The sequence below is a fragment of the Macrotis lagotis genome, chromosome 5, assembly GCF_037893015.1.
Source record: "Macrotis lagotis isolate mMagLag1 chromosome 5, bilby.v1.9.chrom.fasta, whole genome shotgun sequence".
NCBI lineage: Eukaryota > Metazoa > Chordata > Mammalia > Peramelemorphia > Peramelidae > Macrotis > Macrotis lagotis.
In genome coordinates, this window is record NC_133662.1 from 228,562,593 (window position 1) to 228,589,849 (window position 27,257).

Consider the following 27,257-nt stretch of genomic DNA (forward strand, 5'->3'; position numbering starts at 1 on the left):
ATTTAGAGATATAAAATTTCCCCTAAGAACTGCTTTGGATGCATCCCATAAGTTTTTGGTATGTTGTCTCACTATTGTCATTCTCTTGGACGATATTACTGATTATTTCTATGATTTGTTGTTTGACCCATTTATTCTTTAGGATTAGGTATATTTTAGTCTTTTTCTTTCCTTTTTTTACTTTTATTGCATCATTATCTGATAAAGATATTTGATATTTGTGCCTTTTTGCATTTTATTAGGTTAGGTTTTTAATGCCTTAAAACATGGTCAGTTTTTGTGTAGGTGCCATGTACCACAGAGAAAAAGATATATTCCTTTCTATCCTCATTTTTTTCAGAGGGCTATCATCTAACTTTTCTAAAATTCTGTTCACCTCCTTCACCTTTTCTTGCTTATTCTCCGGTTAGATTACCTAATCTGAGAGGAAGATTGTGGTCCTTTAATATAGTTTTACTGTTTATTTCTTCCTATAATTCACTTAACCCCATTGCCTTGCAAAAAAATAGGGAGAGAAGTTAAGTGACTTGGCCAAGGTCATATAGCTAGGTAATTATAAGTTTCTGAGGTTGAATTTGAACACAGATCCTCCTGACTCCAGGGTGGGTGCTACTCACTGCCACCTAGCTGTCAAGGGACAGCTTCTCTTTATAATTAGGGTGCTATTTGTTATATATTTAGTATTGATATTACTTCATTGTCTGTGGTGCCTTTTTGCAATGTAGCTTCTTTATCTTAATTAGATCTCTTTTTGTGTTAATTAATTAGATCTGTTTTTGCTTTTGCTTTGTCTGAAATCAGGATTGCTACCCCTGCTTATTTTACTTCAACTGAAGCATGATAACTAGTCTGCTCCAGCCTTTTACTTTTACTCTATGTTGTATTTCTTTGCTTTAAATGTGTTTCTTTGTAGACATGTTGTAGGATTCTTGTTTTTAATCTACTCTGGTATTTGCTTCCGTTTTATGAGAGAGTTCATTCCATTCAACATTCACAGTTATGATTTACTAACCATGTTTCCCTTCATCATTTTCATACTTTTCTCTCTCCTTTTACCCTACCCCTCCTCACCATTATTTTGCTTTTGAACTCACGTCTCTCAGTCTGCCCTCCCTTTTGTCTGTCCTTCCTACCTTCTAGTAGAGTAAGATAAATTTCTAAACTCAGTTTTGGGGGTGCATGTTATTCCCTCTATTTGTTGGGATGAGACTTTTCTTGAAGTCCCTCCAGGATATCTCAAGTTACAAAATTATTTCACTGTCTTTTTGTGAATTTTGTTGCTCCAGAATGTATTTAAAAGCTTCTTTTTTTAAAAATCATTCATTCATTCATTTATTTATTCATTCATTCACTCGTTCACTCATCTATTTATTTATTTATTTGTTTGTTTGTTTGTTTATTTGTTTATTTGTCTATTTATGCATGCAAGGCAATGGGGCTAAAAGTGGCTTGCCCAAGGCCACACAGCTAGGTAATTATTAAGTGTCTGAGGTCTAATTTGAACTCAGGTACTCCTGACTCCAGGGCTGGTGCTCTATCTACTGTGCCACCTAGCCACCTCTAAAAGCTTCTTTGAAAGTTGTTTCAGAAGGAAGCTGGGAAAATCTCAGAGAACTTCCTTCTCTCTACCATCTTGACAATATCCAGAAAGTTCCTTCCCAGATATTTATGAATCTTAATAGATTTTAAAAGCAGTTTTAACATTTTTGGAGAATACGAATCATGCTGATGCCCAACACTGAACATTACAACTCTTCCCTTTTCCTTCTTTCTCCTTCCTAAAGGAGCTGCAGGATTTCCTTCAATTGCTATAAGTGTCCTACTGCAGTCAACATTCTCTAGACTGAGAAACTTTACACCCCCTTTCATAGACTTTATTGTCCTTCAAATTAATACTGGTTTGCATAATCTGTCTCCCTTTCTATGCTTCTCTAACAGTTGACAGTGACACGCCGGTGACATTGGGGGTATACCTCACCAAAAAGGAACAGAAAAAACTTAGGAGGCAGACACGAAGGGAAGCTCAGAAGGAGCTACAAGAGAAAGTCCGACTTGGTTTGATGCCTCCTCCTGAACCCAAAGGTGAGGACTCTTAGGATAAGGGAGAGAAGGTAGGCAGCATTGAACCCTTTTATCTTGGTAATTTTTAGTATTTCCTTTCCTTTCCTTGACTTTTACTAGAGGACAACTTTCTTTGTACAAACATCATATTATGTAAGACTGTATTAATTTTTTCCTTTTCCCTTCTCTTCTAAGTTTCCTTAATATGAGTTGATTTATTTAAAGTAAATTATTTACTTATTTCCAGATATTCAGAATAGATATTTGTTTGAGTTATTTGAGAATGCTATGTATTTTCTTGAGCTTTTAGGAGATGCACTTTAGAAATTCAACATGGAGACCACCAAGTCATACTGGAGCCTCCTGTTCTCTTTGCATGTGTTGCCAGGAAAGGAAGAAATTCCATAGAGAACATTTTCTTTGACATCAAGCTCAAGATTCAGTACACTCAGAGAGAAAAGTCTTCATTATCTAATCAAACAGCACATTAGCTGCAGTGTAATCTAGCTTAGAGCTGATTTGTTACATAAACTAAGAAAGTGGAGATAGAAAAGTTACTGTTTTGATGCATGTATCAGGGAATGCTTTCCCAAGGGCTTTAAATAGTATTAGGGACATCAGTTAGAGGAAAAAATGTTGGAAAAGCTATCCTGAGGAACTGACTGTTTTGTCTCTGATGTAGTAAGAATTTCCAACTTGATGAGAGTATTAGGCACAGAAGCTGTTCAAGACCCCACAAAAGTGGAAGCACACGTCAGAGCCCAGATGGCAAAAAGACAGAAGTAAGTGCCCTGGAATGAGATGGGGACTTAGGGCTGGGTTCTTTTTCAAACTGTGGGATAGCAGGTTGAATTTGACCTCCCTTGGGGGACTGGTATACAGAGGAGGGGAGAGTCCTCTGTTGCTCTCTCTTTCCCTCAGCCCTGCCTCTGGTCTTCAATGCCTTTCTTACTTGTGGATGTCCTTCCTGTCACGACAGAGCGCATGAAGAGGCCAATGCTGCCCGAAAACTAACAGCAGAACAGAGAAAGGTCAAGAAAATTAAAAAGCTAAAAGAAGACATTTCACAGGGGGTACACATATCTGTATATAGGTAGGTGTCTTTGTTGGGCCAGTCTTGCCCACATAAATATCAAAATATAGTGACAGATAGTGCTTAGTACAGTCCATAAAGCTTTCCTAATCCAAACCCAGATGTCTAATATTAAAAGAAATAAAATTAGGGCCTTAAGAACTTTAATAGGAGTGGGATCTGACTCGGGAAGTAATTTCTGTTGTGTTTTTAAATTCTTCTGTCAGTGTAGTAAAAGTCAGTACTGACTTTGTAGGCTGAATGAACAAAGCTCTTCAAAGCAAATTATAAACTGGGGCTTCTTCTCTCTTTTAGAACTTAACATTTCTAGTTTCATTTCACCTAGGCCAACTCTCAAGGAAATACTGATAGTTCTCCTCCCTTCGTTTCCATGTTGATTTTTTTTTAGGTTTTTGCAAGGCAAATGGGGTTAAGTGGCTTGCCCAAGGCCACACAGCTAGGTAATTATTAAGTGTCTGAGACCAGATTTGAACCCAGGTACTCCTGACTCCAAGGCTGGTGCTTTATCCACTACACCAGATTTTTATCATATTAGTTATTGCAACCATACTGTTCTACTTCAAAATGAATTTATTTCTGACTCACCAAAAATATTTGAGGGGCAGCTAGGTGGTACAATGGCTAGACACTCACATAAATATCAAATTTATAGATGTCAGGAGGAACTGAGTTCAAATTTGACCTTAGAAACTTAATACCTACTTAGCTGTGCTTGGGCAAGTCACCTAACCCCACTGTCTTGCAAACCCCACCCCTAGCCACTAAAATATTTATAAAGTACTTTCTGTTTTTAGGAACTATTAAGTGATATGGGTGGGGGAAAGAGATATAAAACAGTTGAAAAACTTTTTGGGGTCCAATAATTGAGCCCTTCAAATAAGAATTTTCAATCTACAATGACAAAAATGATTTTTGTTTTGTTTTTGAGAAATACATTTGGAAAAATATGTTTGTGGACATGTAGGTTATTTTTCCACTCCATTTAATCAGCTGCTAACACTTGTTAAAAATACATAACTATACTTTCCCTGTCTCCAGAGTACGAAATTTGAGCAACCCAGCCAAGAAGTTCAAGATTGAGGCCAATGCTGGGCAGCTGTACCTTTCAGGGGTGGTGGTGCTTCACAAGGATGTCAACGTTGTGGTGGTAGAAGGGGGTGAGTTTGGGTTAAGGGGAAAGGTCAAATGAACGTACCCAGAATACTGAAATCTTGTTTGGGCATGGGGTGGAAAAGTACTTTAGAAGTCCGTCTGGGAGTAAGACTCTTCAATCCTGATCTCTTGGTATTCTGAGAGTAGAAGTCTCATTAGTAAAACTTACAGGGGTTATAACAATCATCACATTAAAAATTCTGGACATCACATGAGCTCAGGGGGTCTTTCTATTACTACCACTTTCCTAGTCCGAGTGTAAAGGGGAATGGGGAAAAAAATTCTGTCTTCTCTTTTTCTAGGCCCTAAGGCACAGAAAAAATTCAAGCGTCTAATGCTGCACCGGATAAAGTGGGATGAACAGACATCTAACACAAAGGGAGATGGTGAATGGGGGTTAGAGGGATAAATGGGGAGGGGGAGGATGGAGCCGAGCATTAGATCTCACTTTATTTTTTTTACTCCTAATACTAGATGGAATATTAATTTGGGAAAAGTTACATCTAGCCAGTGTCATAATAATACGACATTTATTTTGCTTCACATATAGAATTAATTTGTCTGCTTGGTGTTCAGGGATTTTCCATTACTTGATTCTTCTCTTGTTAACCTTATGTTGCACTGCTAGGGCACTCTGCTTTGGCCATAGATGGATACTATTTATCCTTATGTACAGTTTTTTTGGCCATCAGTTCATGGGGTTCTTTTGCCTTTGCAGTGCTTTGCCTCTCCACTTCAATCTTTTTTTCCATCCAGTCCAAAAATTTGCTACTCAAGGCAATATACTTGATTTATTTAACTACCTACATTTTGACAGCTCATTTACTCTGTACTCTTGAAAGAATTACTCTATTTGCATATAATTTGTTTAATGTTGAATTTTAAATATTATAAAAATTTTTTATATGGTATGTTATATTAAAAATTCTCTAAAAGTAGAAAATAGCTTATATATCTTAAAGGAAGTATGTTATGGATGAGAGTGCTAGATTTAGAAATGAGTTGGACCTGGATTCGAATTTTCTCTTAGACTTCAGCTGTCTGATTACTGAGCAAGTCACTTAACCACCCTGAACCTCAGTTTCCTTACTTATAAAATGGGAATAACCCTTAAAGTTGTTTTAAGGTCCAAATTAGATAAAGTGTCTAAAATGCCTTGTAAATAAATCTTTTTTTTTTTAAGTTTTTGCAAGGCAATGGGGTTAAGTGGCTTGCCCAAGGCCACACAGCTAGGTAATTATTAAGTGTCTGAGGCTGGATTTGAACTCAGGTACTCCTGACTCCAGGGCCAGTGCTTTATCCACTGCGCCACCTAGCTGCCCCATATAAATAAATCTTAAAGTACTACATAATTGTACAACTATTTTTATTTTTTGTGTCAAGTACTTGTTGAAAGTTCCTATTTATTTGGAGCTTCCGATTCAATTTATGACCAGTACTATATATATATATATAAACTTATATGGTAACATTTGATGATATTTGATGAGTAGCTAGCAGGGCTATATGGTTTGCAAAGCACTTTTACAAATATTTCATTTTATCCTCACAAACCTGGGAGGTAGTTGCTGTTGTCATCTGTTAAGATGAGGAAATTGATCCTGAGAGGATTTAAGCAACTTGTCTAGTGTCACATAACTAGCAAGTATTTAATCTGGATTTGAATTTATGTCTTTGTGACTTGAGGACTAGTGCTTCAAACATTGTGTCACATACAGGAGAAGAGGAAGCATTTAAATATGGGTGTGTTGAATATTTTAAAAAGGTGAAACTGGAGAGGGTTTCTTTCTTTTTTGGGGGGGCAAGACAATGGGATTAAGTGACTTGCCCAAGGTCATACTGCTAGGCAGTTATTAAATGTCTGAGGTCAGATTTGAACTCGGGTCCTCCTGACTCCAGGGTCAGTGTTCTATCTCACCACCTAGCTGCCCTGGAGAGGGCAGTTTGTATAACTGTACATCTGGGTCTCTTTGGAGCCAGGCTTTAGCCATGTTGTCTCTTCTAGATGACGATGAGTCTGATGAGGAGGCTGTGAAAAAAACCAACAAGTGTGCATTGGTCTGGGAGGTAGGTGGTCCTTTCATTAGTTTTTTCTGAATTACCAAAGCAGAAGAGATTTGTGTCAGAAGGCAAGAATTACAATCAGTTCTAAATTGTGCTAATTGAGGGAGCTTTGAGATCCTCAGTCTTCTCTGAAACCTCAGTGGATTTCTTTGTTGATGGGGATACTGTACTTCATATTTCTTACAGGGAAATTGTGGAGGGTCCACATCTCTAGATAGCTACATCACTTTGTGTGGGCATCAGTATAACACATTAGCCATCTACTCATAAACTCTAGGTCTCAGTACAGGACTAGGGCACTTCATTTCCCATAATAAAATTTTTTTTAACATTACTTAACAGCATTTTTTCTGAGAAGGTTAAATTATAGTTTACTCAAGTCTACTATCAGATTCCATTGAGGGGGAGATCTGAAATTTTTATTCTTCAAATATTATGGTACGTATATTGCAGTTAAAAAGTATTGACAGAAGAATGTTGGTGTTAAAAAGTGGATCTTTGCTTCAGAAATTAGATTTGGATAATTTAAAAAAAGCACTATTTAATTTCCCAAAGATAAATCCTATTTAATTCTGAAGCTAGTTTGTCCATCTCCAGCCTGATGAGGATTTATTAGGTATTCACATAGGTCTGCCTATTGTGGCCTGTATAAAATAATTATTCAAATGCCTTTTTCCTCTCCATTATAGAGAAGTAGGTCAAATTCTTTAAAGTGATAAGGGGTCTCATTTAGGAGGCTATGAAATTTTGTTGGACTTTATATAATACAATGCCATCTACAGAGAGGATCATTTGAAAGTTTATCCTATGGAGAATTTCTCTTTCATTTGGATTCTTTGTTGAAAAGCCTCCACAATCATAATAGCAAATACCTTTTGATATGCATACTTTCTTTTTTAAGCTTTGTTTGGCAGATTGTCTGAATTCTCTCATACTATTCATTTTTGTGTGATTTTGATACATGCATAGGAAACATTTTAACTTAGAAGACCTTTTAAAGTGGTGTTTTGCTCTACTAAATATTGATAAAAACAGTGTATACAGCAGAATCTTATAATCTCTACACTAGAGATATCAAACTTGCTCCATGAAAAACTTCCTAGTAGATCTGAATTAGATTAAAATGTAATTGGGAGCTATTTAACAAGATAAAAGTTCCAGAGATCATAATTTAATTTTTGGTTTCCTAAGAAGTATGTGACTCAATGGTGTCGGAATTTAATTTGAGTTTGACATCACCTTTCAGTTGTGACTACAAAGGTCATCTGTAAAATATCCTTTGGAAGAGTCAATCTGTTCTTTTCCTACTGTCAAAAAATATACCTTTCATTTATATAGATTATTCTCAAAAAAATTTTAGCATAGGTGTCAGCAATGTTTTTTTTCCAGTTTTGTTTTCAAACAGCCAATATTTTTATTTTTTATCTGCCATTCCCATTTCTCAACCACCATCCACAATTAAGAAAATTAAATAGGAAAATGTACTAAATCCCTTAGTACCAGAACCAATTAACCATGTACAGAAATGCACGTATCTCTCTGCATTTAAATTAATAAGCTCTATCAGGAGGTTAGTGTTGTGGTTTATCTTAACTTTTTTGGACTCCCGGGCTTATTGTGTTAATCAGTTCTAAAGTACTTCATATTTTTCTCTATTATGTTGTCATTTTATAAATTGTTTTCCTACTTTTGCTCACTTTATTCTGCATCTATTCATAAGTCTCAATTTTGTCTGAAATTGTTAGGACATTTTTATTGTTATTAATGACAGTACTGTTCTGTTATATTCATATTTCACAGGTTGATTAGCCATTCCCTAATAGGATAATCCTTTAGTTTTAATTTGGGGCTACCACAAAAAGATTTGCTAAAAGTAATTTTGTTTACATAAGTCCTTTTCTTCCTCCTCTTCTTTCTTTAGGTTATATGCTAGAGCTAATATAGCTGGGTCAAAGGGTAGGCATAGATGAGTAACTTTTTGGGCTGTGTATAGTTCCAAATTGCTTTCCAGAAAGGCTGAACATCTTCACAAAGAGTCTTCTAGTATACCTGTTCTACAGTCTCTTCAACATTTCTTATTGTGTTTTTCCTTCTTTTTTTGGTCATTTTGTCAACTTTCATAAGATGGAAGTAAGGCCAGAGCATTGAGGACAGCTTGTGTAAAAGCAGGAGAAAGAAGATGGAATGTTGTATATGGGGAACAACAAATGAGCCAGTTTGGTTGGAATTTGTGGGATGTATAAAGTGAAATCATTCTAGAAATACCAGTTGGATCTAGATTATGTAGGATTTAAAATGCCACAGAGAAATTTACCTTTTATCTTAGTGGTATTAGAAACCACTGAAATTTCTCGAGCAAAGAAGCAGTGGAGTCAGACCTTTGCTTTATAAATATCAATATGGCAGCTATATATTGTGGAAAGGAGATAAGGAAATGAATTGGCAGGTATCTGAGAGGTGATGAGATCCTGAACATAGGTAATAGCCTTTTATTTATTTTTGCAAGGCAAATGGGGTTAAGTGGCTTGCCCAAGGCCACACAGCTAGGTAATTATTAAGTGTCTGAGGCTGGAAGTAATGGTCTTTTAATTGGAGAGAAGAGGATGGATTCAAGATATGTGGAGACTAAGATAAAAAAACTGAGTAACTGTTTGACTATACTTTAGCAAATCTTTTTGTGATAGCCTAAAATTTGAAAATAAAGAAATGAGAGGAGAGTAGAATTCAGGGCTGACTGAGATTGCATATCTGAGTGACTTGAAAAAATGTTCTCAACAGAAATAGGCAAAATTAGGAAGAGGGTTGAGCTGTGAAGGAAGATAGTCGAGTTTAATGGTTAAGGTATTGTTGGTAACCTTGAAGAGAATAGTATTTTTTTAATTAAAAATATTTTATTTATTTTTGAGTTTTACCATTTTCCCCCTAATCTTACTTCCCTCCCCCCCACCCCCCACAGAAGGCAATTTGCCAGTCTTTATATTGTTTCCATGGTATACATTGATCCAAATTGAATGTGATGAGAGAGAAATCATATCCTTTAAGGAAGGAACATAAAGTATGAGGGATAGCAAGATCAGACAGTAAGATATCAGGTTTTTTTCCCCTAAATTAAAGGTAATAGTCCTTGGTCTTTGTTCAAACTCCACAGTTCTTTCTCTAGATACAGATGGTATTCTCCATTGCAGACAGCCCCAAATTGTCCCTGATTGTTGCACTGATGGAATGAGTGAGTCCATCAAGGTTGATCATCGGCCCCATGTTGCTGTTAGGGAATACAATGTTTTTCTGGTTCTGCTCATCTCATGCAGCATCAGTTCATGCAAATCCATCGAGGCTTCCCTGAATTCCCACCCCCCCCTCCATTTCTAATAGAACGTACCACAGTTTACTAAGCCATTCCTCAACTGAAGGACATTCATTTACTTGGTTTCCAATTCTTTGCCACCACAAACAGGGCTGCTATGAATATTTTTGTACAAGTGATGTTTTTACCCTTTTTCATGATCTCTTCAGGGTATAGACCCAGTAGTGGTATGTATTGCTGGATCAAAGTTGGGCAGTTCCACACTGCTCTTCAGAAAGGTTGGATGAGTTCACAGCTCCACCAACAATATATTAGTGTCCCAGATTTCCCATATCCCTTCCAATGTTGATCATTGTCCTTTCTGGTCATATTGACCAGTCTGAGAGGTGTGAGGTGCTACTTCAGAGATGCTTTAATTTGAATTTCTCTAATAAGTAATGATTTAGAGCAATTTTTAAAAATGACTGTGGATCACTTTTTCTCATCTGTAAATTGCCTTTGCATATCCCTTGAGCATTTGTCAATTCAGGAATGACTTTTTTAAAAATTTGACTCAGTTGTCTGTATATTTTAGAAATGAGTCCTTTGTCAGAAATGCTAGTTGTAAAAATTGTTTCCCAATTTACTCATAGTAACTTTGTCGGCATTGTCTTAATTATATGGTAGGTTAAAATGAATTCTCTGAATACATATATATCAACCAGGTCTTTACTCCAAAAAAGGCATGTCCTATCCTTATATCATACAAGATTCCTTGATGTATGCAACAACAGAGATTTTTATTTTCTTATTGCTATCACTTGAGTCATAGAATAGGTAGGTATGCTCCCCAAAACTATTGACCCCTGTCATGGATTATGTCCAACAAATACTAAAGGGAAGGGAACTCCCCTAGAGATTATAAAAGGTTTAATTTATGTGTTTTTGCCAAGACATTTTACTGACTGCATCAAGGTCCAGAACACTTCAGAATGACCATGAGATTAAAGAACATTTAATCTAATAATCTATATAAAGAACCAAGTGGATGAAGAAAGCTTACTGACTAGAGTACATGAAATGCATTTGACTCAAGAACTCATTCAGCTTGTCCATTGAAAAAGAGACACGTTGGACAGTTCCACAGATTAGATAGTTAACAGAGCCTAGAACTAAATTAGAGGATTGAATTATATTTAGGAAATTCCCAGTGCTTTCAACAATCTCAAACTATATTTTGAAACAAAAAAAAATTTAAATGCCAATATTATGATGATGCTTGCATAGCACTTTAAACATTTTAAAATGTTTTACATGATCTCAGTTGTCATATGGCTGTAGCAATAGTCTCTGAAGAATCAAAATTGTGAGTCACTTAAAAGGCAATAAAAAGAAGCAACTTAAAATAGGCTACAAAGTATTTCCAATTATCATCTCCACATAAAATGTAGCATATTGCTGAAAAGAATAAGGGCTAAAAGGTGGACAGCTTGATTAGGCAACTTCAGACTAAAGTTAAAAGCCTTAAAGATACACTTTGGGTGAATCTCTATCCCCCACTCACTTTGGAGGGTTTATGGAAGTACACAGATAACCCAGGAAGAGATGTTATTCAAGAGTTTAAATTTGTATGGTTGAAAAAGTACCCACATGAATTTGATCATGGATCCCTTGAAATGAAGATAAGTATATTCAGTTGTTAAATCCAAGGATTGAAAATTGCTTTATATTGACTAATATTGAGTTGACTATACTTACTTAGGAGAGTTAAGAAAACATGGGACACTAGAAGAGGAAGTCAGTTGTTTGGAGTTAGGTTATTTCTTTTTCTGGATCTCCCATCTGAAAAGTATTAAGTACTTTGACATCTTTTTTTTACTGTCTCTTGTTGTACCCTTCCTTTTTCCCAGGGCACAGCTAAAGATCGGAGCTTTGGAGAAATGAAGTTCAAACAGTGCCCCACAGAGAACATGGCCAGGGAGCATTTCAAAAAGCATGGGGCTGAACATTACTGGGACCTTGCACTGAGTGAGTCCGTGTTGGAGTCCACCGACTGAGGCAACTACAGTCCCCACCCATTCTTCTCCACTGCCTTTGTCCCTCCAGCTTTCCTTTATTCCTCCCCCAACCTCTCTGTGTGTTTCTCTGTGTGTGTGCACGCACACGTGCCTGCACATGTGTGAGAGATCTCCAAAAACTACCAGGCAGAGCTGTGGGACTGAGGGAGAACTGCTGCTCTGTTCCCAGTCAGTCTGGTGCTGCCTTCCTTTTCCTTTCTGTGCATATGATTAAAGAATTATTTTTAAACCTGGTATGGCATTTTTCACACATAGGTGTTTGAGGGTACTTTTTTTACTCCAGAATTTTGACAATTACAATAGGGACATTTTTATGATTGAAGCAGTAAAGATTAGTATTTTTTGGAGCAGAGTAGGGTAGTGAGGGAAAGTGAAATGTTCCTGATAGTAGCTCATTTCCTTAATAGCCTCTAGACAGTTAATAGGTATTTGATATTCCTATTCAGGACACTTTTAAGTCCCTTCCTAGTGGAGAGGAGAGATTAGCAGTGGGATGTAGAAAGAGGCAATCAAGGATTAGTAGGTGGATGAGTAAAGCAGGGAGGAATTGGAGATATAGCAAAGCTTCTCTTTTTAGAAAGTAAAAATTCTCCCTCTTCCTTCAGAGACTACTGGAATTCTATTCTTGAGATATTTGTTATATCTAGATAGCTTGAGATTAATGTCTAGTCACTGTAACATCCTTGAGTCATTCTAGAAATTAACTTGAGGTCTGGGATTCCTTTTCTATCTGTACCCTTCATTTATGCTGCATAAATTGCATCAGGCAAATGAAAAGAGTTCTCGATTTGAACTTAGTTACTTGAGTTTATTACTGGCTCTTTTTACTTACTGTGTGATCTCGGGCTTAATTTCTCTTGACCTCCATTTCCTCATTTGTATAATGCAGGGGATTTAACATCTCTTATGTTCCTTCTAGCTCAGGGGTATTATTGGAACACTGTTGGGGAATGGAGATAAATGCTTACCTTTGGTGTTCTCCTAAAAGGCTCTTTAAAAGTAATAATGCTATCTGTCCAAGTTGTGATATCAAGTCAACTTGTGCATATTTTGAATTTAAACAGGTTCTCAGTCATCAGGGAAAATAAGCTTTTCCTAACACATAGCCTCTCTTTTCCTACCCTCCCAAGTTCTTCCAGGTACAAGAAGCACTGTGTACCCAACTGTCCCTTATGTCCTGGAGCAAGAACTTACCAACCTTTTTGTTAGGGAGACATATTTATACATTTTTAAATGGACCAAGATTTTTTTTTTTAAGCAATGTAGTACAGTGGAAAGGGCACTTGAAGTCAGAAGACCTGGGTTCAAGGCCCTGGCTCCACCACATAATTAGCTGTGATTCTGGGCAAGCTCTTTGAGTCCTCATTTGTAAAAATGGAGAAAATACTTGTATTACCCACTTCACAGGGTTGTTGTGAGGAAAGCATTTTGTAAACGTTTAAACGTTATATAAATGTGAGCTGCTATTACTACTACCTACCTCACAAGGTTGTTGTGAGGATCACTTTGTAATTGTAAATCACTGCAAAATATATAAATGTGAGTTGTTATTGTAAATGGAGAAGGAAATAGCCCTTCTACAATAATACAGGTAATCAATGAAATAAATCCTGGGATGGGGGAGGGAGGAGTAAGGAGCCAAGATCACACACAAAGGTTAAAACATTGACAATATGTGGTAAGAATACTTGAGATATCAGGAATGATATGTAATGTTATAAGAGAATGGGAAAGCATTAGGGCATTTTAATTGCACTTTAAATTGAGGTAAGAATTAGATGGAGGGAGGCCATGAAGGTTTGAAAATACCAGTCTGAGCAAAGCCATGGAGAGTTTTGAGTGTTGTGAGGGGAAAGGAGAGGAGGAGGAAAGTAGTAACATAGTTGGTATGGTATTGCTAGATCAAAGGGTATGCAGTTTCATGATTAGGGACGCCCATAGTTCCAAATTGCTTTTCACAGTATTGGGCCGAATCACAGCAACAAGAATGCATTATGTAATTCTAAAAGTTGTCGTTTTCCATTCTTGTCACTTTTGTCAGTCTGATAGTTATAAAGGAGAACTTTTAATCTTGCTTTAATTTGCAGTCCTCTGGTAATTTGGGATTTTTTCCTTATATCTTGCAAATTATACTTCTTGAAAACCTTTTTAATGCTGGATATTGGGGAAAGAGAGGGTATCTGCCATAGAAAAAATTCAATTTACCAATGCAAAAACTTCTAAAACTAAATTTTAGAAACTTGCCTGGGAGAATGAAAGATTAAATGATTTGGCCAGGCTCAAAGATCAGAAATGAGACTTAAAAACCCTGTCTTCCTGACAGGCTCTATATTCTAATATAAATTACAGGAATAACATTGGGCAGGGTGTTAAAAGTCAAAGGAAGACCTGATTATGACAACTCGGTTCTTTTTCTAGATCACTTTTAAGATTACGATTGAACTTTACGACCTCTTAAGTGGTCTTTCAGCTGCAGAGCTAAGGATTTATTAACTGAGGTGTGTCTGAAGCCAAAAGGAAATGATCTATCAGAAAAGATAATGGTGTCATAAGAGGCTGAAAGATCTCCAGATTCCTTTAAAAAGACCATTGGATCGAGCTGTTAGAAAGTTGTTTCGGAGGCCAATTTCATTAGTGTTGTGGCTGGATTGCAAGAGGTTGAAAAGCGGAGAGTGGAGCCTAGGTTACTCGAAAGTTTTGGGATAACGCAGGCTTTGTTTATGTTTTTGCCTGCTTATGCTTGTAGGCAAATGGGACAAATGGGGGGGGGGGAGATGCTTGGAAAGGGGGCACGACGGGAGGAAACTTCCAAACCACAAGGGGATGGAGACAAGGGTGGTCACTGCCGTGGCCGGAGAGGGGCTCCTGGGAGGAGCCCCCTGAGACCAGCTGGTGGTGCCCCGCACACTTGGAGCGGGGGGCACCGCCGGAATGAAAGGCTCCGATTGCGGAGGCTGCACCGAGGAGAGCCTTCTGAAGGACAAAAATCCGAATCCTTCAGCCCCGCCCGAGGGGCCGCGCCGCCAGCCTCGCCCACCCCCGCCCCACGCCGGCCGCCGCTGGCTTCTCGGGGTTGGGGAGGGCCGGGGCACGATCACACCTTGCAAAGCCTCCAAAGCCCAGGGCTCGGGGGAGGCTGCAGGGGTCCGGGACCACCCCTGACGGACTTCCCCCTACGTGGTCTGAACGGTCATGTGGCCCCGAATGGTTTCTTCCGAGGTGGAGTCGCGGACAGAGAAGCGAGAAAAACCGTTCCCTCCCGGCGTCTGCGCAGTGCGTGTCTTACTGTAGTCGGCGCATGCGCGTCTTCTAAGGCGCTGCAAGATGGCGGCGGGCCGCTTCGACCCGATTCGGTGCTCCGGAGAAGTAGCGGAAGCGAGGGCTGCAGTCGCCCGGGAATAACCGTAGCTGCTCCGCAGTGGGAATTCCCTGGCCCTTTTCCGTGAGCAGAACGACATCAAGAGAGAACTTGAGGCCCTGAGATCCGGAGGGAGAGGGCAAAGCGGGCCCCTCCCCCAAACCTCCCCACAGCTCGGCCAACTCTCTCCCCCCCTCCCTTTTTTCCCAGCGCGCAACACGCGAGCGTGTGGCACAGGCGCAGAAGCAGCCGGAGGGGGGGGCCCTTTGCTCTCGCGCGTGTGCGGGCCTCAGCGCGCGCTTTCCGTCTCTCTCTCTCGATTGGTCCAAGCGCATCGCGGCCGCTCCGCCCCTTCCCTCTAGCTCGAGGAGGAAGGGGAGGCGGGGTTGGACAGCGCATGCGCGGTCGTCCCGCCGTCGCTGTCGCTGTTGCTGTTGCGTTGCAAAAAAAAAATTGGTGGCTGGTAGTCCGGCGCTCGTCGTGCGAGGGCTGCGGGGGTTTGGAGGAGGTGGCGGAGGGGAGGGGGTGGGGGCGCGGCGTCGGGTCGCGCCGGGAGCCCGACACACACTCCCCTCCCCCGGCCCGCGGGGCGCCCCGGCTCTGCTCGGGCGAGGGGCTATGAGGGCAAGCTGCCGGCCAGGCCCTCGCTAGGAGCGGAGCCCCGCGCGCCCAAGCCCCGGGCCGGGCCCTCCGAAGGGCATCGCTCCGCGCCCCGCACGCCCCGGCCCCGGACTGGTTTAAACACTACACCCGCTTCCCCACCGAGTGGAGGGCACGGCCCGGCCGCCCCCCTGCGCGCCGCGGGGCCGCCTCCGGCGCCGGCCCCCACCGCCCGCCGAGCCGGGCGCGTGCACCCGCTCCCCTTCCCTCGCAGCCCCCGGCTTGCACGCACCCGCGGTGATTGTTTCGGCCGCTCCCGCCGCCGCAGGAGGAGCAGCAGCGCTTGTGCAAGGGGAAAGATGGCGGCCGGCGGCGGCGGCGGAGGCGGCGGCGGCAAGGCCTCGTCGTCGGCTGGCGCCCTGGAATCCTCGCTGGATCGCAAGTTCCAGGCGGTGACCAACACGATGGAGTCCATCCAGGGCCTGTCGTCCTGGTGCATCGAGAACAAGAAGCACCACGGCACCATCGTCTACCACTGGATGAAGTGGCTCCGCAGATGTGAGTGGCCGGGCGCCGGGAGGGCGGGCAGGGCCCGGGGCCGGGGGGCCGCGGAGGGGAGGCCCCCCGTCCCCAACCGTAACCGGCCGGGGCCGCCCGGGGCCCGTGGGGCCGGCCGCGGCGCGGGTGACCTTGGGCGGCGCGGCCCGGATCGAGGCGGGTTCCCGGGGCCGGGGCTGCCTGCGGGCCGCCAACGGCCGTCCGCCGGGCCGGGCCCGGGCTCCGGAGGGCCGGGCCCGGCCCGGCCCCTTTGTGCCCCGCGGCTTCGCACCTGGGGGCCGGAGGTGCAGCCCCCCCCCCCCCCAGCCTGGAGCTCGGCCACGCCGCCCCGGACGGCCCTGGGGCGAACTTGGCATCCCCGGGATGCCGTGGCGGGCATGCCCCTGCCCCAGCGCCCTGCTCTTGGGCCTTTGTTTCTAGCGCGGGGCCGGGCCGATCCTGGGGCGCCCCGGAGCCCCGGGGCCGGGCTCTGGGGTGCGGGCCGCCCGAGGGTTCCTGAAATTCGCTTTTACGGGTTTCAGTGATTTTGCTGTACAGCCTCAGGCGGCTCCCCCCGGTCCTTGAAAGGGTGGACTCGAGGGCTGCCAACTCGCCTCTTGGTGTGCAAGTTTGTTGTCGGGAGCCCTGTCTCCAGGTTACCTTGGTAATCTCGCCCGAGAGGGAGGGAAGCTCGGATCGCCGGCTCAGTCTTTGTGGGCTCAGAGAGACTTGAAAACGAGTGTCTTCCTGGGGAGGGAGAGTCACTGTAAGAAATGATGCCGGCCCAGGAGATCGGGATCTAGACAAGTGGAGCAAAACTTGAATTTCTAACACTCTGCAAATGAGGGTTTTCAGGGTGCTTATGCGTTGCGTAGAATAAGACGCTTAATACATTGTTGAATGAATGATCTGCCATTGTATTTTAAAAGCTACTTAGTTTAGGAATGGATTGGTAAAGGGAAAAAAAGCAGTTTTACTGTATTTTAGAGAATCACCTGATCTTTACTTGTGAGTCTGAGGATCCCAAGGCATTTTTATTTATTTTGATAAAATATATTTCTGTGATTACAGATTATTTTTTCTGACCCTAGGATGTTATTTATATTATAGCAGGTCAATGAGGGAATCTAAAAGAGTAGAAAAAGATTGACTCAGGCAGGCTTTTACTTCTTTCAAGACCTTTCCTTTGGGAATGGGAAGGGATTATTTAGTGTTCTTAAAGAAGACAGCTTAGATAGAACTCAGGGCTTGGAGTCAGAAGTGCTGATTTCATTTTCTGCCTTAGACGTACAGGCCCTGTATGGCCCTGAGCAAGTCACTTAACCTCTCTGCCTCAGTTTCCTCAGATGGAAAATGGAGATATAGGATGACACAAGATCTTTGTAAAGCAGGCTGTTCAGTGTCTGGCACATAGTATGTGCTTAATAAATATTGTTTCTTTTCTTCCTCAGTTTCCTCTCCCATAAAAGGAGTAAATGGGCTGATAGACCATTTAGGTCTGGTCCAATTCTAATTCTATGATTCTATAAACTGGTTTCTTGAGGGCTGCCTGTAGATTTGAGTTATTCTGATCAGATAATGATTTTTTTCCAGTGACATGATAGTGACATTGCATTTAGATTTAATGAATAATTTTTAACCTTACTTTTAAAGCTCTGAGAAGGTTGCAAATGGAACTTTACCATAAAGCTTTGAATCCCAGCCCTTCTATACATCCTACTATATACAAAACTGAAAAAGTGGAAGTTTTATCTTTTGGCAGTACCAGACTCTTCCTTCTCTAACCTTTCTATCTTCCTTGTTCTTTTTTTTTTAAGTCTTTAAATTTTTTTCCAATTTATTTAAGGTAGTGGGATTAAGTGACTTGCCCAAGGTCAGACAGCTAGGCAGTTATTAAAGTCTGAGATTGTATTTGAACTCAGGTCCTCCTGACTCCAGGACCAATACTTTATCCACTGCACCACCTAGCTGTCCCACCATTCAGTTATTTTAACCTTACCAAGACTGTTGAATCCTTTCAGTCAACTTCAGCTCTGTTTTACCTGACCCCATTGGGGATTTTCTTGGCAAAAATTGTAGAGTGGTTTGCCATTTCCTTTTCCAGCTCATTTTACAGATGAGGAGACTAAAGCAAACAGAGTTAAGTGACTTGCCCAGGGTCATTTAAGTGTCTGAGATCAAATTTGCACTCTAGTCCTCCTGACTCTGGGACATTTCCATACTATATACTATCTATCTGCCCTTTACTGAGACCATGTGAACTTAAATTACACTCCCAGGAATATTTACATTTTTAAATTTTATCTTCCATTTTGAAGTAAAAGGCTGAGTACCTTGATAAAAGGATTTCAGCATCTCTGCTTCATGAAGCAAGTTAGAAAAAGAGGTTTTGAGGAAAGAGGAGCATATTAGGGACTTCTGAATTATATGCTGTGGATGATTGCCACTTTAAGACTACAGGAGGACTCACACCAATTTACTTATCTGAAGCATATATTATATGATCACTTTGGCAAGTAACTAACCCAAGCCTGAAGAACCACAGATTTGTACCAAATTTCAAGATAATTTATTTAGGCTAGTAAGAGTAGACAAAGCCACCTTAACCCGATTCTTTGCCTTCTACTTTATTTTACCTTTCATCGTTACAGCCAAAAGTGAGTGCTAAAGGTATTTATTAGTGGTCCTTTCCTCGGGTTCTGACAATGACATTACCTACAACTTTGTTTAAAATCCTTTAACTATTCCTTCCATATCTTCCAATCTTTCCCTCCAAAAAAAACCCCATTCTACCATTAGTGGTTATTGTTTTTGTGGAATGTCCTGGACATTCACAAAAATTATAACCAATTTGTATTATGTGTTCACTGCTACAAATTACAATCACAGCTAGAGTTCAAGATACTTTGGAATGCGGTTCTAGAGATGAGGGGGCTCAAAATGAGGTAATAGCCAAAGAACTGAGTATATTGAATGTGTCTAGCTTGAAGAAAATATTTTGGGTTATGATTAAATGACTTGAAGATTGCCTAAGATATTGAACTTCAATATTTCTTAAATATTATCTAGGTTGTACATACATACATACACACACACACTCATTCACTCACTCACTCTCTTACTCTCTCACCCTCACACTCACTCTTTATATATGAGGAAAGTAAGATCCAGACAAATAGAAAAGCCAAGATTTGAATCAAGTTTATCTGACTCCAAATCTGTCTGCCTATGACAAGTTGACTGAGGAAATAGGTCTGTGCTGCATGGACCTGGATTGTAGAATTGGAAACAATGAGTAGATGTTATATGGAGGCATATTTTTTCTCAATATAAGGAAGATCTTCTTGATAGGAGTGTCTAAAAAAAATTGAATGGGCTGCCGGACAGAGGCTGAATAATTGCTTGGGGAAAGGGGACTTGTGCTTTAGATGGAAGTTGAAACTAAGATTTTTAGGATCAATTGCACTAAATAGCTTATTACAGGGAAGTGGAAAGTCTTGAAGTGCTTATAAGTACTAAATTCATGCTTTTCATTCATTCTCATTCCACCTTTGCCCTTTATCCATCCTCCAAACCTTGTATCTTTTTTCTATGCTGTGTTGATTTGTTTTGGTTTGGGACTTGATTATTTTCAGAGTTAGGGATAGGAGAGAGGAATTGATAAATAATTGTTTTGAATGTTGTAATGTTATATTTGTTTATTCCAACTCTTTTTCTATAAATAAAATTAGGGACTGTAATTTTAGAATGATTATGTTTTAGCCACAGTCCATGGGTATTCTCTATACAGGTTATTTATTATGATAAAATGCATTGTATTTGGATCAACAAAGAACTATTAATGTGTTAATATGGTGACTGACAAGCTAAGCTTCTGATCTTTCTGGTTACCTCCTGAGACTTGAGATCCCTTCCTCTGACAATTCCAGGTAATATAGACGGTTTTCATCTTCTTCATAGCAAGATGTTAATAGTAACACATTATCAGACCAGCCTTTTTCAATGCCACAGAATCTACTTTACTTACAGAAATGAGAATTAATAATGGGTATGAACTTTTCAGACAAAGGAAGTACACATTTCAACTTACAGGAATTTTCTTTAGACATCTCTAGTTTAAATTACTTTTCCAGGCTCAATTTTCTCCCCTCTCCAATCCATCTTTCACTGTCAAATTGACCTAAAGCAGGGCTATCCAACCATACTTATTAAAGTTTTTATTGAAACAGTAGATAATATATTTTGATTTGCCATTTTAGTGAGAGCTCTGCTGTGGCTTAGCTTGGTTGACTAAAGCATTTTAGTAAACCCACAAGCAGTGGCATAAAATTGCCCTGCAGGCCATATTTTGGACAGCTCTGTTTTAATAGATAAGTCAGACCATACCACATTCTGCACTCCCCATTCAAAAACTCCAAAGACTATTGCTACCAGCACCAAATATAACATCTCCTGTTTGACTTGTAAAGCCCTTTGTAACTTGGCCCCTTCTTACCTCCCTTCCACATACTCTATGATCCAGTGACACTTCCCTCTTTGCTACTCCTCCAATATGATACTCCATTTCCTGACTTTTAGCATTTTCCCTGGCTGAACTCCTTCCCTCCCTCCTCTTCCTTCTGGTTTTCAAGTCTTAGTTAGTCCTCCATTGTTTTCATTCTTAGACTATATCTTGTTTGTTTATAGTTGTTGTCATGTTGTTTCCCCCGTTAGGCTATGAGCTTGAGAGTAAAGACTATCTTGGGGTGGGGTTGAGGGTGAGATGTATCCCCAGCACAGAGTAGGTGCTCCATAAATCATGTTGTAGACTCTTTCTACCTAGCCACCAAGTCTAGCTTGTTTAGGACCTAGTATTCATCCCAGCTCTGAGAATTTTGTTGTCAGATCCATGATAAGTTTTTTTACCCATGGCTACAGAAAGAATAAAGAAATCTGGTCTCCTCAGACTAATACTGGACTAGCTTCTCAGATTTGGGACTGGCTTATTCTGTTCCCAACTTCCATATGCTTAAATATTTTCTCTTTTATCTCTCATCCAGATACATAGATCCTGTCATCTATTATTTCATGTATTTATAGATCCAGAGAAGATACTGTGAATTTTTTAGCAGTGCTAGATATATATCTTGCTTAATTTGTTCATATGGTCCACCTTCCAGGACCTGGAAATACTTTCATACTTTGTAGTAATGTAATTCAACTTTTTAAACATTGTGATAGTTGATAAAAAAAAAAGGCATGTTATTTTGATACCAGTAGTAAGACTCTGTCTTATACACATATGTGTACCATAGCTATGCATACATATATACACATAGGTCTATCTATACATTCATAATAAGAGTGTTTTTTTAGGATTTTGCAAGGCAAATGGGGTTAAGTGGCTTGCCCAAGGCCACACAGCTAGGTAATTAAGTGTCTGAGGCTGGATTTGAACTCAGGTACTCCTGACTCCAGGGCCGATGATGCTCTATCCACTGCGCCACCTAGCTGCCCCTTAGCTGTACATTCATAAAGACATACACATTCAATGGTTTTGGACACAAATCTTGTCTCTAATACTACAAACTACAAACTCTGAGCTCTCTCAGTCTCAGTTATTTCATCTGTGAAATGATAACAATAAATTTCTAAAATAGTTATTACCAAACATGCTTTTTTGTGAGGACAGAGAGAAAATAATTTATATTAAAGAACCTTGTAAATCTTATTTGTACTTTTTGAATGTCAGATACCATTAATGATATATGTTCATGATATAAGAGGCAGCATGATACAGTGAATAAATAGTTGGCCTTGGAACTAGGAAGACTTGGGGTTCACATCCTGTCTCTGTGACCTTGGGCAAACTTAGCCTGTCAGGACTGGAGGCAGCTTTTTAAGACTGTTGATGACAGAGAAGGTGCTATCCTAAAGTGGTGGGAGGGAGTGTCCTGCTGAAGTCATAGGTCTAGTTCCTATTTTCTATTCCTAATATAGGTTTTCAGATCTGTCTAAAATTCTGGACTACATCATAAATTATATGGCAGTTCTGTTTCCTGAAACAGCACCAGGTCACTGATCAGAAGCATAGTCATATTGTATAGCGACTAAGCTATATTTAAAGGAAAATTTTTAACCCCCTAGGAAAATTCTGATAGAATGTGCCAAATGTAACTTCCCTAAAAATGATTTTTATTGTAGCATCAAATGGGTTTTGATACTGAGAAGGTTTATATACTAATTTTTAAAAAATAGTATTGAATTTATTTTTTTTTAAGTTTTTGCAAGGCAATGGGGTTAAGTGGCTTGCCCAAGGCCACACAGCTAGGTAATTATTAAGTGTCTGAGACCTGATTTGAACCCAGGTACTCCTGACTCCAGGGCCAGTGCTTTATCCACTGCGCCACCTAGCAGCCCCGAAGTTTTATTTCAAATGAAGCTCATTTCCAAATAGTTTTATCTTATCAAAGTATTCTACCATTCATGAATAAGTTAACACAAAAAACTCCATTTGACTTTTTGGCCTTGGTCAATCAATTAAAATATCCTTTATTAATAATTGATTAAGATGCATGAAAGGAACACAAAAGGAAGTACATAATTCCCCATGTTACTTTCAGATTTGTCCTATCTGTCCCTCCATTTTTAACAGTTTATGAATATATTTCTCCTATTATCATTGTTTCCTTTTTCTCTGCTTTCAGAACTTCTGTTTTACTTATTTTACTCTCAATACCTTTTGATGACATTAAGGTTCTTAAGAGAGACTCTTGAGTCTCCTCTACTTACTAGAATTTCCAGCACCACATCATATAGGGTATTTTCGTTTTTCAAATAACTTTCTAGCCTTCTCTGAATTTTTGTGGTTTTTTTTCCAAAGTTCCTACATAGTTCTGGTCTCTTTTATCTCAAATACTTACCCCTTTTGATTAAAAATCTATTTGTCCCCTTCCTCTCCCTCAAAATTATACTTAGCTTTGCATAATAAGTTATTCTGGATTGAAAGCCTTTATCTTTTGTCTTCTGGACTATTGTATCCCATGACTTCTAATTTTTAGGTGAAACTGAATGGTCTTATGTGTCCCCAACTGTATTGTCTTGGTATTTTAGCTGCTACTTTCTGCATGTTTGCAGTATTTTTCATTGACATGGGAATTCTGGGACTTTTCCTTTTGGGAAGTAATCAGTAGAGTCGATCTTTATTTTTCTCCATAGTTGTAATAAATGTGGGCAGTTTTCATTTGATTTCTAGAAATATAGTGTTCAGATTTAAAAAACAAACAACAGCAACAACAAAAGACATTGTTTTCAGGGAGCCCAATGATTCTTCAGTTCTCTCCCTGATTTGTTTTGCAGTTCAGTTTTTTGATATTAGGTATCTCATTTTTTCTTCCATCTTTTTCTTTTATGATTTTTTTTTTTTACTGTCTTGTGGAGTCCTTGATTTCTGATTGCTTTCTTATAGTATTCAGAGACTCCATTTCTTTTTTTTTTTTTTAAGGTTTTTGCAAGACAAATGGGGTTAAGTGGCTTGCCCAAGGCCACACAGCTAGGTAGTTATTAAGTGTCTGAGACCTGATTTGAACCCAGGTACTCCTGACTCCAAGGCTGGTGCTTTATCCACTATGCCACCTAGCTGCCCCCAAAGTTTTTCCTCTTCTAAGCTAAAACATTGTTCTTCCAGTTCTTTCCTTTAACTTTTTTTTTCTATTTTGTTTCCTTTAGGTATTCAAGTAGTAGTCTGTGGAAAATCCATTTAAGTCTCTGCTTACAATTAAACTCCCTCCTTTTTAGAGCTCTGGGACTATAGTAATTTTTGATACTGAGGGATGTTTTTAAAAAATGTATTCCTCTCTCCAACTATAGTTTTGAATTGTTACTTTGTGCTAGGACCAGGTTTCCCTCCCTCTTTCCCCCTTACACTTTTGAACAAGTATGCAGTCTTCCTTGGTCTAATCCTGGATTCTTGTGTTGGTCTCTAGCTCCTGAGATTAGGCTACCGCCCTGAAACTCCCTGGAGTTTCCAAGGTCTCTACCCTGGAGCTTTGTCAGGGTGGTCCTCTTGCAGCCACCAAATAGAGAACTTTGCAAAATTTACATCTCTTCCTTCTCTAATCACTGGTGCTCACTTTGCTTGAGTAATACCTTTTTCTATTGACCATGGACTTCTGGGAACTTTTTTTACAATTTTAGAGTGGAGGATGTTATTATAGTTGCTTATTAATTTCTTGATCACCAGTCAGTCTGGTGGGAACTTCAAGGTTTTGCTGAAGTAATAGGTATGGTAGAGCTGGTTAGCCTGACTTCCATTCTTGATGGAAAGTCTGAATTAACTTGCTTATGAAATGCAATTTACCTGCTCCACACATCTGAAGTTATTGATTCCTATGGTGATTTGAGTTTTAGTAGTTTGTGTGTAAAGAACTCAGCTCAAAATCTGCCACAAGGATCTATTTTCACACTGCCTTCCCTTGTAGTTTGCACATTTGTTTGTTGGGACATTAAATCATTGTGTTGATTTTTAGTTGTATTAGTGTTTGTTATTAGAAATAAAATTTATAGGGGTGACTAGGTGGTGCAGTGGATAAAGCACCAGCCCTGGAGTCAGGAGTACTTGGGTTCAAATCCGGTCTCAGACACTTAGTAATTACCTAGCTGTGTGGCCTTGGGCAAGCCACTTAACCCCATTTGCCTTGCAAAAACCTAAAATAAATCAATAAATAAATTAAATAAAATAAAATTTACATTGTTTGGCATAGGAAGAGCCTTTTTAAAAAAGGAACTAAAAATTCCATTTTTTTTTAAAAAGACACTGGCAAGAATTAAAATTGTTTTGAGAAATTTTATTCTGTATTTTCCGTTTTTTAAAAAGATAATGTAATAGACCCAGTTGTCATCTTTATCCAGAGTATTCCCAGAACCATTTCTCCAACTCTATCCTCTCTCCAGGGCTGCAGTCCTCTATGAACAGGTACCTTTGAAACATTTCAAATTAGATTTCTCTTAAACATATCAAGATTAACATGTTCAAAACAAAATTCATTTTTTTCTCCCCAAATCTATTCTACTCCACAATTTCCCTACTTCTGTGAAGGGCATCCCCATCCTTCCAGTCACCCAGGTTTGCAATCTTGCTTCTGTCTTCTTCTCCTCGTTCCCCTTCACCCCACAGAGCCCTCGGTTACTAAGTCTTATTTCTTTTTCCACAGTATCAACTCTAGGCCATCTTCCACACAGCGCTCAGGTGACTTTCTTAAGGCTCAAGTCACTTCCATAAACTCCAGAGCCCCCTCTTCATTTCTGGTGTCAAGTATAAATCCTCTCTGGCTTGCCAGTCTTGATTAACTAGGCCTCATCTTCAGTGCTTTTTGCATTATTCCCCTCCATGTGTTGGGTTCCAGTTTTGCTGTCCTGTTTGCCATCATGCACACTTGACACCCCATTAATTGTGAGTTCTCTCTGACTGGAATTGTCTTCCTCACTTTTTTTTGCCTGGAATCCCTTGTTTCCTTCAAAAACATCATTCTACATGAAACCCTTCTTTATTCTTTTCCTCTCCCATCTTGGCTCCTTAGTGGACAAGGACCTGTGATCCTTTATCACCTGTCTCCCTGCATTGGTACTTTCACCATTGACTCCAGTTTTACACTATATTATATCTTCCGATTCAGCTCTCTCCTGTGCTTTATCTATAAAAGCTCCTTCTACCTGCTCTATTAAATGAGAAGGTTCATATGAGTATTACCAATATCATTTTTCTATGCAGGAATACATATAGTTCATCATCATTAAGCTCATTTTCTCCTTCACTCATTTTGCTTCACCTGAGTCCTGTATCTGAAGATCAAACCTTCTGTTCAGCTCTGGCCATTCCAACAGGAACATTTGAAATTCCCCTGGTTCATTGAAAGTCCATCTTTTTCCCCTGGAAGAGGACGTTCAGTTTTTCTGGGTAGTTAATTCTCGGTTGCATTCTAAGCTCTTTTGCCTTCCGGAATATATTCCAAGCCCTATGAGCTTTTAATGTAGTTGCTGCTAAGTCCTGTGTGATCCTGACTGCAGTTCCATGATATTTGAACTGCATCCTTCTGGCTGCTTGTAATATTTTCTCTTTGACTTGGGAGTTCTGGAACTTGGCTATAATATTCCTGGGAGTTGTGGGGGTTTTTTGTTGGTTTTTTTTTTTTGGATCTCTTTCTCAGGGAGATCAGTGGATTCTCTCAGTTTCTATTTTGCCCTCTGCTTCTGGGATATCAGGGCAATTTCCCTGTAGTAATTCTTTAAAATTGAGGTCATGGCTCTTTTCCTGATCATGACTTTCAGTTATTCCAATAATTTTTAAATTATCTTCCCTGAATCTATTTTCCAGATCAGTTGTTTTTCAGTGAGATGTTTCACATTTTCTTCTAATTTGTCATTCTTTTGGTTTTGAAGTATTGTGTCCTGATTTCTCATAAAATCAGCAGCCTCCCTCAGTTCCATTCTTTGTCTGAAGGATTTGTTTTCCTCAGAGAGCTTTCTTATCTTTTTCCATCTGGCCAATTCTGCTTTTTAAAGCATTCTTCTCCTCCATAACTTTTTGAACTGTTTTATCCATTTGAACTATGCTGATTTTTAACATGTTATTTTCTTCAGCATTTTTTTTGGATCTCCTTGACTAAGCTGCTGACTACTTTTTCATGTTTTTCCTGCATCTCATTTCTTTTCCCAATTTTTCTATCTCCCTCACTTGATTTTCAAAATCTTTTTTGAGTTCTGCCATAGCCTGAGCCCAATTTGTTTTTCTTGGAGTCTTTAGATGCAGGAGCTTGGACTTCCTCATCTTCAGACTGAGTGTTTTGATTCTTCTTGGAATCACAGGCAAAGTATTTCTCAATGGTGTTCCTCTTGTTTCTCTGTTTACTCATTTCCCCAGCCTGTGCCTGGTTTTGGAGTGCTTCCTGAGCTTTTGAGTATTATTGGGACACTCCCACAAGGATCTCTGTGTGTGAGGCTCTGTCTTCCCTCCTGGTCTGTGAATGACCATATGCACCCCACCCCCGCCACAGG

The 27,257-nt window shown here is 40.0% G+C and overlaps 2 protein-coding genes across 11 annotated transcripts in view; both read left to right on the forward strand.

Annotated features, from left to right (window-relative positions):
- PRPF3 (pre-mRNA processing factor 3) overlaps positions 1 to 14,482 on the forward strand; it is a 29,948-nt gene extending 15,466 nt beyond the window's left edge. For all 4 annotated transcript variants that reach the window (XM_074188723.1, XM_074188722.1, XM_074188724.1 and 1 more), the window contains 7 exons: positions 1,939 to 2,082; positions 2,744 to 2,843; positions 3,041 to 3,154; positions 4,193 to 4,311; positions 4,609 to 4,692; positions 6,312 to 6,373; positions 11,564 to 14,482. In XM_074188723.1, coding sequence (XP_074044824.1) covers positions 1,939 to 2,082; positions 2,744 to 2,843; positions 3,041 to 3,154; positions 4,193 to 4,311; positions 4,609 to 4,692; positions 6,312 to 6,373; positions 11,564 to 11,710 — 770 coding nt within the window. In that variant the 3' untranslated portion in view covers positions 11,711 to 14,482. The remainder of the gene's footprint in view (positions 1 to 1,938; positions 2,083 to 2,743; positions 2,844 to 3,040; positions 3,155 to 4,192; positions 4,312 to 4,608; positions 4,693 to 6,311; positions 6,374 to 11,563) is intronic.
- A 534-nt stretch (positions 14,483 to 15,016) lies between these two features.
- The window catches only part of RPRD2 (regulation of nuclear pre-mRNA domain containing 2), a 93,173-nt gene continuing 80,932 nt past the window's right edge, over positions 15,017 to 27,257 (forward strand). For 2 of the 7 annotated variants that reach the window (XM_074188715.1, XM_074188716.1), the window contains exon 1: positions 15,017 to 16,247. In XM_074188715.1, coding sequence (XP_074044816.1) covers positions 16,049 to 16,247 — 199 coding nt within the window. In that variant the 5' untranslated portion in view covers positions 15,017 to 16,048. Of the gene's footprint in view, positions 16,248 to 16,820; positions 16,993 to 27,257 lie in introns of those variants that run through there. The other 5 variants (XM_074188711.1, XM_074188712.1, XM_074188717.1 and 2 more) reach the window with 3 other exon arrangements.